The sequence below is a fragment of the Stigmatopora argus genome, chromosome 1 (assembly GCF_051989625.1).
Source record: "Stigmatopora argus isolate UIUO_Sarg chromosome 1, RoL_Sarg_1.0, whole genome shotgun sequence".
Taxonomy (NCBI): Eukaryota; Metazoa; Chordata; class Actinopteri; order Syngnathiformes; family Syngnathidae; genus Stigmatopora; species Stigmatopora argus.
In genome coordinates, this window is record NC_135387.1 from 1707812 (window position 1) to 1721432 (window position 13621).

Consider the following 13621-nt stretch of genomic DNA (forward strand, 5'->3'; position numbering starts at 1 on the left):
TCCTCCATCTATCCAACTATCCTTATTAATTTACCTGCACTACAAAAGGCTTTAATGTGGTTGGGCTGCAGGGCTTCATGGAAAACCATGACACTTGCCAGATGACCCTGTAAAGATGTGGGGCTTCCCCACTCACTGTCCTGGGTCCCCGCTGAGATGAGCTTTGTCACAGACTCAGGCTTTCCAATCAGTACTACCCCCCACGTCTGTGGTGAAAGGAGGCTTCCCAACGAGGGGTGTGTGCTGGGCGAGCTGGTTGAAAATAAGGGGGGGTCAGGTATTTGGGAGGGTGGGGGAGTGGTAGTCCTGTGGCCTGCTGAGCCTATACAACAGGAGGTGAATGGCTGTGAAAGATAACGCAGAGATCTTTCAGATTACATATGCATATGCACATACACACACACATTATATATATATATATATATATATATATATATATATATATATATATATATATATATATATATATATATATATATATATCAGTGGCGGGCGGTGCATTATCTGGTAGCGCCTTCAACGTATCAATCCAACCCTCAAAAACTATTTTATGGCTATAAAACCTCTACTGCAGCTACAGCTGCGGCACATAAAAAATAATCAATACATTAATGCACAAAAAGGGGCTAAAATCCACTTCCTAGCATCATTTCATGATTAAATACAAATACTGGAGCTTTTCAGACATTAAAACCAGGCCAGGGTGTGATTTTCCCGGGAAAAGACAGCGATGAACGTCAATGGCGTACGGGCAAACATTGCCCGAAAATGGGGTAAAATCCAGCCAAAAACAGCATTTATTGATTAAATACAAATACTGGAGCTTTTTAGACATCAGAACCGGGCCCAGAGTATCATTTCCCGGGTAAAAAGACAGCGATGAACGTCGATACGTCCATACGTGAAATGACAAAAAATGCACTAAAATACTAAAATTAGGTAAAATCCACTTTCTAGAATCATTTATTGATTGAATACAAATACTGGAGCTTTTGAGACATTACAACCAGGCCAGGGGGTGATTTTTCCTGGGAAAAGACAGCGATGGAAGTCAATGGTGAAACGCCAAAAATTAAACTGGGGTAAAATCCACTTCCTAGCAGCATTTTGTGATTAAATACAAACACTGGAGCTTAAATACAAACACTGGAGCTTTTCAGATATCAGAACTTGGTCCACAATTGAAATATTATTTAGGAATATAGCCATATTTGTAATTTTACTCACCAAAAATCCTTTTTACACAATATCCATCCTCCTTTCTTTCTTCCTTCTTTCCTATCGCCATCGAAGCTAATGATGAAAGTCGAGCCTGTCCTGTCATATTTCCGGCATAGTCCGTTTTGAAAATGGCATTAAATCAACACAACAATATACTATTTGCTTGTGGAGCTAAGTTAGCGCGCTGAAAGTGCCCCACACACCATTTTCCCGGCTGTAACAGGCTTGCTAGCTTCGGAGTTGACCGCCCTTTCTTAATTATGTCCATTTTTTTCCTGAAAAAGTCCGTCTAGAAAATAGCTTTGTGAGCAAACAGAATCTATTTGTTTTTGCTTCTGTCGGCCATAGTGGGTGGAGTTTGGGATCTCGGCTGCCTGGGTACTGCTTTGGCCCGCCTACTAGCCAATCATAGTTTGTGAAAGCAATGACATGTGCCAGCCAGCAAAATGCTAACGCCTATGAAAAATCATTGTGGGGTTGCCAACTCGAAATCTGATTGGTCAAAAGCAACAGTCTAGTTTAATGCAGCAGAGCCCGCAAGAACTGATTGTGCAGGCTTTGAGGCAGATCTGATCTGGCAACAAATAATGGCTGAAATGTGATTGGTTAAATGCTTCAATAAGAAAACACACATCTGGAAGCAGTGCAACCAGGGGGAAAAGCAATGAAAGGAAGCTAACAGACCATTTGGAATAATAAGTACGTATTGATGGACAAAATATAATATGATTCAGAAATTTCTTAGGCCAGCAGAGAAGGCCTTGAAGGCCCTGACGGCCCGCCACTGATATATATATATATATATATATATATATATATATATATATATATATATATATATATATATACATGTGTATATATATAGACATGTATATATGTATATATATATACATATATATATATATATATATATATATATATATATATATATATATATATATATATATATATATATAATACATACGTGCACGCACGCACACACACACACACACATATGTGAAAAAGTATTTGCCCCATCCTGATTTCTTGTATTTGCATATTTATCACACACACAGGTTTCAGACCATCAAATCAATTTTTGTATGACACAGAGACAATCCAAGGAAAGAGAAAATGGAGTTCCTAAATAATGACTTTATTTACCAAGGCAGAAAATAATATGAACTTCTCTGGCACTGTGAAAAAGTAATCGCCCCTTTGTTAAATCACAAAATAACTTTGACTGCTCACAATTGTCGGAAACCTGAGTTCATTTTCACAGGCCACACCCACACCTGATTACCACCACGTGTTGAATCAAGAAAACATTTAAATAGATTGTGTCAGACAAAGTGAATGAAGTAGGCTACAAGATCAGAGCAGCATGCCATAATCCAAATAAATTCAAGAAGAAATGCAAAAAAAAGTGATCTATCAGTCTGGAAAAGGTTACAAAGCCATTTCCAAGGCTTTGGGGCTCCAGCAAACCACTGTCAGAGCCACTATCTACAAATGGAGAGAACTGGGAACAGTGGCAAAGCTTCCCCGGAATGGTTGGCCAGCTAAAATTACTCCAAGAGTGTGACAACGACTCCTCCAGGAGTTCACAAAAGAACCTAGAAAAACATCAAAAGAACTACAGGCCTCGCTGGCCTCAGTAAAGGTCAATTACTTTTTCACAAAGGGCCAAACAAGTTTGTAATTTCTTCTGCCTTGGTAAATAAAATCATCATTTAGAAATTGCATTTTCTATTTACTTGGGTTGTCATACCAAAATTAGTTTGATTATCTGAAAAATGATAAATATGCAAAAAACACAGAAATCAGGAAGGGGGCACCATACATTAAAAAGTACTTTAAAAGTTTTTAATTTTATCACGATTGAGGGTTTTACCTCTGTCATGGTGGGGTACTTGAGGGGGGCAGACACCTTTTGCTGTCCATCCACATAAATGTAGACAACACTCTGCCCAAATGGCCTTTTTCCTGGAATGTGCACCACACCAATGCTGTGCTGTTGACATTAACATTATTATACCCAAAGTGCCTCATACTGCCTCCCTGTTAATGTGTGCTATCCCTCTGGAACCACTAGTTATTGGCAGGATTAACAATCAGTGCTCATTGATTAATTCATTTTCAACACCGCTTATCCTAGGTCATGGGCTACCCAATTCTAGCTGACTTTTGGGCGGAAAGCAGACTACACCATAGACCAGTAGTGCTCACTGAATCGATCGCAATCGACCAGTCGATCACCAAGGCACTACTGGTACATTGCCTGGGAATAAGGCTTCATCACAGATCTTATATTAAGTATAGAAAAAGTTCTTAAAAATGTCAAAATTCACGCTGAAATCGCAACCGAAAGACGGGACATGAAAAATGACGAAAGTCGGGGCTTCGCTTCTTCTCCGGCGATGAATTGGATTGCGCTCAGCACCAAAGGAGAAGAATTTCACCACAGAAGAATGACGCGCCGAAGAAGAATTTCCCCGCAGAAGAAGAATGACCCGCCGTCTCGAGCCGTTGGTCGGCAGGCGATCCCGCGGTGTTCCCGAACATTCTTATTAAAAAATGAACCAAAAGTGCCAGGGTTCACACGGCTCGCATGTGTGGTAATTGTACTTTTGTTGTACTGTTTTTTGTATAGGCGCGAAAACATTTAGAATGGTAGCAATAATAGGGGTGATCCTACTTTGCGGCCATGTCCGGTCTACACTGTCTGCAAAAATCGAGGTATTAGATTACTGACACTTTGTTCGAACTTGCATATCTGATTCAATTAATAAATATTGTTAAGGTCTCATCAGGACCTTAGTGTGGTGCCGACAGCCCCGGCTAATATATACCTCTTACAGCTGCTTGCAAAGGCTTTCCTTTGATGTTGAACAGCTTCATTTTGGTCAGCGCCCTTTGTTGACAATCAGACGCGTCTGAGCAGCCCTCCCCCCAACTTCTGTGCCTATACCCCCAGGGAGGTTGGCTGCTTTAACATGGTAGATTGCAGGAGGTTGGCTACTTGAAAAGTAGATCTTGAAGCAAAAATGTGTGAGCACCGCTGCCCTAGAGTGATCATCACTCAGACATAGGCCAGAGAGAGACAGACAACCATTTGCATTCACAATCACACCACCACCGAGCTGGAATCAATCCCACGCTCGTTCTCAACAAAGTCAGGTGAGTTAACCACTACAACTGCTCATTGAAAAAAAAGAGCTTTTTCATTGCTTAAGATAGTGCTGGGGAATATGATGAATATATATAATACCAAAGCTATAGTAAATTTGGTGGGGTTTCTCCCAGTGCTTTATAAACCTGGGGGGCTGCTAGTATGATCTTGCTCACCCATTAGGCTAAGACGGGTGGGTGGTTGCGTCTGCTGGCCAATCGCAAGTCCAGCGCGGGATGGGCCAAGGTGCCAGGTGTGGCTCATCAGCCGTCAAGGAACTATTTAAGCCACCCAGAGCTTGACCACACCGCTGAATCGTCTTACACAGTTTACTGTTAAGTGCCTTCTCGCGCTATTTCCTTGCTTTGCTTACCTGATCTTTGACCTCTTGTTTTGCCTTAGGACCAACGACCACAGAAGCTACCACGATCACGATTACGACCCTGCGCTTTGTAACCTTGCTTTGGACCTCTCTACAGACTCGTCTACGCTGCTCCCTTTGTACCTTCGCCCGCCCCTGGAACACTCACAATAAATAGAAAGACGCCACGTCAAGCTTGTGTTGGTTTGCCTGTTTTGGGTCCCCCCGCCCTTGATCGTAACAAAATCAGAGGTACAAAAGAAAGAATAAAACGTATACAGATTTGAACAAAATCTGGTGATATGGTGAAAATCACAATGGTCAAATATTTTGGTCAATTTTTGAAAAAAAAGCCATAGTTCTCTTCATTATACTGCACTGTATTTTTGTTTGTTAGAATCTTTTTTCAAGACTAGGCCTTTTTTAAAGAAGCTAAAGTTAAATATTGGTCATAAATAGCTTATGTTAACAACCCCATAACATTTGTGAGGGTACTTTACTGAATTTGATAGTTGGGACTTTACTCAGGCACAAACAGTCTGTTTCTTTGTGAATTAAAAAAAAAAAAAACAGAGAAATCCCATTTTGCTGCATCGGAAAATTTTGCAGTATTACGGCGGAGTGACGCCAAGAACAGAGGGTGTAGTCGCGCACTACTGCATTACTTTACTGTACTATTATTGGCTTCATTACTGTGGCAGCTCGCATTTTAGTTGTTTTTTTTTTTCAAGAAATTCAAATGTTGATGGGATAAATGGTTCATATCTGTTGTGGAGGAAATTAGAACAACAGGAACACTGCCGATATAAGCCTTTCTTTCCCGTCCGACCATGGGATGAGCTTTATAATTGGGTACATACAAAAAAGTAGCAGCCGGTGAGTAGTTTATTCTGTTGTCTTGACCCGAATAATTTCCTCAAGACTGAATGACGAATGACGTTTAGCCAATAGCTAAACTACAGAAAAATATCCCGGCGTTAGATGGTTAGCATGCAGGCTAGCTCCCTTAGTCTTTTGCAAGGGGCTTTTGTCTCTTACGGGGTCACCCAAAAATATTTATTCTGTTGTTTTAAGCCAAATATTTTCCTCATGACTGCTTTGGCCAAGTGGACATGACGTGTGGGCAATGAGTTGTGTTCTTTTTGTGTGTTAAACTGGAGCGACTGGCGTTGTTTTCACCTACTCGCTACTGCAACAAAGTGAATTTCTCGAATACGGATGAATAAAATTTAGTCTAATCTAAGCTAAATGGTTAGCATGCAGGCTAGCTGACTGCAGTTCATATTTGATTGTGAATCAAAACAAAGGCTTTAGCTGGCGTTGTTGGTTCTGCCATCATCGTCAAAGGTGTACCATTAAAAATTCCGTTTTAATATCAAATCATGAAATATCAATTTCGATCACCAGGTTTTTTGTAGAGCCAAGAGGTCGTAAATGTAAGACATTAAGCGTCCAGTAGATACTATGTTAGGGGTGGAAAAACTATTCCACAAACGGTCGCAGTGGGTGCAAGTTTTCATTCCAACCCATTAGAGGAAACCTTTCCACCATATATTAGATTTACAATCAATCGGTGAATTGCAGTCAGGTGCTACTTGTTTCAGCAGAAATCTAATTGGTTAAACTGTCTGTGTTGGATCGGTTGGAACAAAAACCTGCACTCACAGCGGCCCTCGAGGACTGGATTGCCCACCCCTGTACTATGTGAATGGTGCCCAAGCTGCTTCCATGTCTTTCATTTTCTAAGTTGCGGCGGCCGTGTTATGGTGGGGTTTGAACTTGAATAGTACAATCTCATGTTTTCAGGGCCAACTTTCAATTTTGTATTCCATGATAAAACCAATAAGAATACGTCTACATACTGGTTTTGCGTTTAGGTGTGTTCCCTCTGCTGGCTCCCACATTCATGTGACATCATATGTTTTTAAGAAAGCTGATGGCAACGTTAGATAAATGTTTTTTGTATATTTTAATACTTATGTATCTGGCTGAGTCTTGATTGGTTTTTTTTAATACTCGTTGACAAGATTCTATCAGGCGGCCCAGTGGACGAGTGGTTAGTGTCGTCATCACAGTTCTGAAATTGAGGGTTCAATCCAAGGTTCAGACCTTCAGAGACAAATGCAAGATGCAAGATGGCGGCGCGCACTGACGCAGCGGCTCTAAGCTCTCCAGTTCGGTGGCGTTCGTTATCTTACAGTCGCCAGGATTTACTCACTATCCGAAGGATATGCGATACATCCGATTTCTTAACACACCCTCCGGGATCTCCGTGGCTAGCCAGCCCACCAAAAGCACGTCGAAGGCGGCGAAGGGACAGAAAACAGAAGCGTGGATGCCGGGCGGGCCTTGCTGCTAAGCTGAAACAACAACCACACCGAGCACCGCTTCCTAGTATCCTTTTGACCAACGCCCGATCCATCACCCACAAAATGGATGAGTTGGAACTTCGTATTGCTACCAACAGCTTTGTTAGAAACTGTAATATTATTATCATCACAGAAACGTGGCTACACCCGCATATCCCCGACGCTGCGGTATCGCTAGCTAGCCGAACGCTTTTTCGAAACGACCGTTCAAAAGTATTAACAGGCAAAAGCAAGGGAGGAGGACTGTGCATGTATATACATAATGAATGGTGTTGTGACAGTAAAATTATTGACACTCACTGTTCCCCGGATTTAGAGTTATTAGCAATACGATGTAGGCCCTATTATCTACCAAGAGAGCTAAATGTCGTCATAGCAACGGCTATCTATATACCTCCGAATGCTAACGTTAACACGGCACTTAACCTCCTGCTAACGGCTGTAAACAAACAACAGCTTGACCACCCCGATGGCGTTTTTATTGTCGCTGGTGATTTCAACAAGGCGTGTTTAAAGACTGTTTTACCTAAGTTTATTCAATACGTAAATTGTAATACTAGAGGAGACAAAACTCTTGACCATGTCTATTCTAACATCAAACATGCTTATAAAGCCACTTCCCTCCCTCACCTAGCTGGATCAGATCACCTCTGCCTATCTCTCACCCCCGCTTACACTCCACTCCGGAGGCAAACTACGCCACAAATAAAGATAATAAAAACTTGGCCCGACAACGCACTCTCTCAGCTGCAGGACTGTTTTTCCCGCACCAACTGGGACCTTTTTGTACACGACAACCTCCAGGACTACACGGACTCTGTACTTTCTTACATAAAAAAACTGCATTGACAACGTCACTACAGATAAACGAATACAGGTTTTTCCTAACCAAAAACCCTGGATGACCAATGAGACACAGGCACTCATCAAATGCCGTAACTCCGCCTTTAGATCAGGGGACAAGATAAAATATAGCGCTGCCAGAGCTGAGCTGAAAAGAGGCATTAAAAAGGCCAAGGCAGCATATACCAAAAAAATTGAGGAGCACTTCACAGAAAATAACCCAAAGAAGATGTGGCAAGGAATACGACATATTACCAACTACAATAACAATAATATGTCTGTTAATGCAGATGCCTCACTAGCGGAGAAATTGAACCGTTTCTTTGCCCGCTTTGAGACTGACACATCAGACCCAGTCTCAACACCCCCACCACCACCCGGCAGCAATACACTGACGTTCCGGGAACAGGAAGTGAGACTGGTAATGCGGTCCGTGAACACCAGGAAGGCTGCTGGCCCAGACGGAGTACCTGGGAAGGTGCTCAAAGCCTGTGCTGACCAGCTGGCTGGAGTCTTCACAAATATTTTCAATTGTTCCCTGCAACTATCCATCATTCCATCTTGTCTGAAATCTGCCACCATCATCCCTGTCCCCAAAAAGCCAACCATTGGCAGCATGAATGATTATAGGCCTGTTGCCCTCACGCCTGTGATCATGAAGTGCTTTGAAAAGTTGGTAGCCCGCCATATCAGGCATACAATCTCTCCCTCAATTGACCCTCACCAGTTTGCTTATAGAGCAAACAGGTCCACTGATGATGCTATTGCCATTGCTCTTCATACAGCACTGAGCCACCTGGAACACCCTGGGAACTACGTGAGGATGCTCTTCATTGACTATAGCTCAGCCATCAATACCATAAAACCGGACATTCTGACTGACAAACTCTCCCACCTTGGACTATCCTCTTCAATCTGCTGCTGGATAAAGGACTTCTTGACCAACCGACCACAGACTGTTAGACTTGGTCCCCACCTCTCTTCCTCCATTACACTAAGCACTGGCTCCCCTCAAGGCTGTGTACTGAGTCCTCTTCTGTACTCCCTGTACACCTACGACTGTACACCCACCCACCAGTCTAACGCCATCATCAAATTCGCTGACGACACCACTGTGGTCGGACTCATCTCAGGAGGGGATGAGTCGGCTTACAGAGATGAGGTCAACAATTTGTCTTCGTGGTGCTCGGTGAACAATCTCACACTGAACACCACGAAAACTAAAGAAATAATCCTGGACTTTCGCAAACACGGCACAGATCTGTCGCCACTCCTCATAAATGGAGTATGTGTAGACAGGGTCCAGTCCTTTAAATTCCTGGGGGTCCACGTCACGGACAAGCTCTCATGGTCTACAAACACCACGGCAGTGGTGAAGAAGGCTCAGAAACGACTCCATTTCCTCAGGGTACTTAGGAAGAACAACTTGGGCACCAATCTTCTGAGAACCTTCTATAGAACCACTGTAGAGAGCATCCTGGCGTACGGCATCACAGTGTGGTACGCTGGAAGCACGGCGGCAGACAAAAAGGCCATGCAGAAAGTGATTAACACTGCCCAGAGGATTGTCGGCTGCTCTCTGCCCTCACTTGAAGACATTGCCAGCCCTCGTTACCTCAGCAGAGCCAAGAACATCATAGGGGACCCTTACCACCCTGGTCACAATCTGTTCCAGCTGCTGCCCTCTGGCAGACGCTATAGGTCCCACAAAGCACGGACAAATAGGCTTAAGGACAGTTTTTTCCCCACATCCATCAGAAATCTAAACTCGCACTAACATAACACACATTCCCCTCTGCGGTATATGAACAGATGTTTGGTTGGTGATCTGCCTCCTACTAGCTGACTGAGGAAAGGTAAGTGGAAGACAGTGAGAGGTAAGCGGGAGGTAAGCGACCTGTATCCTCAACAGCGGAATGACAAATTACAAGTCCGTAACTTACACTTATTAGGTCTTTGCCGATTAAACATAGCTTATGGAGAAGCACCATCAATTTCGTCACACGCAGTTTCTGCGTGTGATGACAAGTAGGCTTTTGTGTTGTGATAATGACGACAGGGCCTATGTCCGATTATTCTTGAGTGGAGTTTGCATGTTCTCCCGGGGGATTTTCTCTGGGTACTCCGGTTTCCTGCCACGTCCCAAAAACATGCACGGTAAGCTGGTTGAACAATCTAAATTTCCCCTGGATATGGATGTGAGCGAGAATGGTTGTCTGTCTCCCTGTGCCCTGAAATTGCCTGGCCACCAATATATGTGTGCTCTGCCTGGTGCCCGTAGTTGGCTGTGATTTCAACTTTTTCATGAAATAATCAAAAATATAAAAAATTATCTGAGTATGTTGCATAGTAGTAATTTTGACTACATGTCACTCACCCAGAGAGAGTCACAAAAGCAGTTGTCTGGTAGCATGACTGTGACGTATTCCTTCTTTGTACAAACAGCCACCACCAGTACACCTGCAGCACTAATAAAGGCCTCAAACCCAGTGCCACCCGAGTTGAAAAAGCTGCACAGGTTGAGAAATAGGGAAAATAAATACTGATTAAACATATAAGGTCCTATCTGTTAGGGATGTTCCACTCTTTATGCTGTGTACTTTAAAAAAAAAATTATGCAATGTTTACACGGCTATCTAGTAAAAATGTGTTATATTAATGGTAGTCAAAATGCTGTATATTGAAAATGCTGCTTTCTGTCTCAAAAGTACACTCATAGCAGAGCTGTAATAAGTGTCAAACCCAAGGTCGAGCGGTCGGACCCGGTTCCCTTTCTCATTTTATGTGGCCTGCAAGAAAAATCATTTGCATTTGCATTTTTTTTAAATTAACAGTTCTGTTGTCCTCAATGAAAGTGTGAGGACTACAGCAATTAGACAACATTTATTGTTTGTAATATTTGTTTGTATTTAATTTGTATTTTTTTCTTAATAAAAATCTAAGAAGAGCATTTTCAATTGTTTCCCTTTTGGTTCAGGAAAATTTTGGCCTCAAAAAAATTAACTGACTGCCAAAATAATATTCAATTAATTTGCTAATCGAACGGTCAATCCATTGTGATAGCCCTAGGTGGCAGATGTAATCCGAAAGACAGCATAACTACAATGTGGCCACCACAAAGATCAGGTTAAGACAGGTAGTGGTATAAACAAAGTCAAAACTACTGATCTTATTGAGAATGTGTATTTTCTCTGCTTTTCTTAACCAACCTGTAGAGCTGTTTTCGCTTGTCTTTGCTGAATGGACTCAATTGATCCTGGTCCAGGGACAACCAGGCTAGGAAGCTGAAGGCAGTGCCTGGCCAGCGTTGCACTGTTGGAACTGCAATCCCAGCCATGCTGGGAGACAGATCAAAGTATTGCATGGCACTTTCCAGACCCTGCTTACGTACCATAGCTAAAAGAGCTTTTAGAGCCGGACCCACATAAGGGTGCGCTTGGCCGAATTCTGGAGGTCTGAGCAGGTGCAGAAGCCTAAGGAGATCTTTGGCACTTAAGGAATGGGAACCAAGACAACCTACTAATCGGAAAAGGCTCTCAGCACAAACTTGATGTAGTCGCTGGTAGCACTCAAGGACAGCCAGTGCTCTCAAGACCATGGCAGCGTTGACGCAAATGGCACGTGTCTGCCGATTAAGGCAGATTAGACGACACAGCCAGTTGGCAGCAAAAATCTGCAACTCGGATGAGTTTAATTCTGGCAGCCACTGGACTAGCAGGAGCAAAGGTTCCACATTGCTGATTCCCAAAAGGCCCACTGATGTATGCTCACCCTCCACTGCCTACAAGGCACACAAGCGATTGCAACACAAGTTATGGAAGAAATACAACAACAAATAGTCTTACCATGTTCATCAGCTCTCTAAGGAGGTGTTGAGATGGCTGGCCGAGCGAAACGAGAATTTCATACAAGTGATTATAACCGATCCTTTCTTTGAACACCTCCTATGGGGTTTCAGAAAATATATTTATTACCTAGTTATCAAAAACAGAAAGAGACAGCAAATTTCAACCAAGAGTTAGGCAGAGGCGTCAAACTCATTTTTGCCATGCAGCAAAATGATTTCAATACCATATAGGTGTATTATTGTCTCATTATTGCTTATATACACAAATTGATTGGAAGCTGGATTCAAAACCAGAAGCCACTCTTTTTTCCCAAAAGGAATGCTTTTGTGATTTAGCTTTTGCTGACTACACAGAATCATGTGGTCGGACGGATGTGGCCTTGGATTTGACGCCTGTGCTCTGTTAGATGACCCTTTACCTTTGCAGCTGGTGATTTATGCATCACAGTGGTTAGGGCTTTAATTGTTGCTACAGCAAGAGAGTTTAACCGTCCTTGTATTACCTAAATAAAATAAATCCAAAAGAAGCATATTATTTGAACACATTTTACAACACACATGTAAAGTACAAACAAATGTAGTTAGTTACCTGATTAAAAATTTAATGGAGATTTCACTGTTTGGATTTGAATGTTTCCAATGTGCAAAATTAGTAAAATCAACACAGACGTTAGAACGCTCACTTTAGTAGCAACAGGAATCAATTATATTGAAAATAAGAAATATCCTTGGGGCAGCCCCGCGTGCGGTCGATTGGTCGCCGGTCTTTCGGTCGTCGGTCTTTTGGTCGCCGGTCTTTTGGTCGCCCGTTGTTTGGGTCCGGGCGACCAAAAGACCAATGACCAAAAGACCGGCGACAAAACAATGCGTCGACCGTGTTGTTTTACCTTGTTTTGTCGCCGGTTGTCGCGGTCGGGGCGACCAAAAGACCGGCGACCAAAAGATCGACGACCAAAAGACCGGTGACAAAACAAGGTAAAACAACAGGGTCTACGCATCAATAAAAGCCAACAATGGCCATGAGCAGTTTCACTGAGCCGACGTGTGAGTGTATAAGAGTTTGTATGTACATGCGTTGTCCCTTTAAGAAGCTACGTCAGTCAGGGTCTTAACAAGATCTCCAACAAAAAACAATAAAAGTCTGGGAAATTTGGAGCTTTTCTTTAGCCTAATAATTACTAGGGCATTAAGTATGACTAAATAGTAATTCGCAGTTTGTATTTAGGGAATTTGAGCAACGATTTAAATGGTAATTATCACTTACCTTCCGGGCGACCAAAAGACCGGCGACCAAAAGATCGGCGACCAAAAGACCGGCGACCAATCGACCGTGTACCGGGCGGCCCGGTAGTTAGCGCGTCGGCCTCACAGCTCTGGGTTCAAATCCAGGTCATGTCCATCTGTGTGGAGTTTGCATGTTCTGGTTGGGTTTCCTCCGGGTACTCCGGTTTCCTCCCACATTCCAAAAAACATGCATGGTAGGCTGATTGGACACTCTAAATTCCCCCCAGGTATGGGTGTGAGTGTGCATGGTTGTCCGTCTCCTATTGCCCTGCGGTCGGCTGGCCACCGATTCAGGGTGTCCCCCGCCTCTGGCCCGGAGTCAGCTGGGATAGGCTCCAGCACCCCCCGTGACCCTAATGAGGATAAAGCGGTTCAGAAAATCAGATGAGGTGAGATGGGAAATATCATTGTTGCAAAGATATGAAAAAAAGAAAAAAACAAGCGCACGTGTACAGTTACACACCATGCCAACACGCAACCAATGCACCAGAAGCCAGGCCATGAAAATAAACACATTGCTGCCTAGCGCTGTCCTGGTGCTGTCC

At 43.1% G+C, this 13621-nt stretch overlaps 1 protein-coding gene across 8 annotated transcripts in view; it reads right to left on the bottom strand.

Annotated features, from left to right (window-relative positions):
* The window catches only part of nbeal1 (neurobeachin-like 1), a 160902-nt gene that overhangs the window by 115396 nt on the left and 31885 nt on the right, over positions 1–13621 (bottom strand). For all 8 annotated transcript variants that reach the window (XR_013304942.1, XM_077617428.1, XM_077616606.1 and 5 more), the window contains 6 exons: positions 12212–12295; positions 11791–11889; positions 11155–11726; positions 10323–10455; positions 3095–3214; positions 35–344 (listed from right to left, as the gene is read on the bottom strand). Coding sequence is in view for 7 of the 8 variants with exons in the window: in XM_077617428.1 (XP_077473554.1) it covers positions 35–344; positions 3095–3214; positions 10323–10455; positions 11155–11726; positions 11791–11889; positions 12212–12295 (1318 nt within the window). In the remaining variant the exon portion in view is untranslated. The remainder of the gene's footprint in view (positions 1–34; positions 345–3094; positions 3215–10322; positions 10456–11154; positions 11727–11790; positions 11890–12211; positions 12296–13621) is intronic.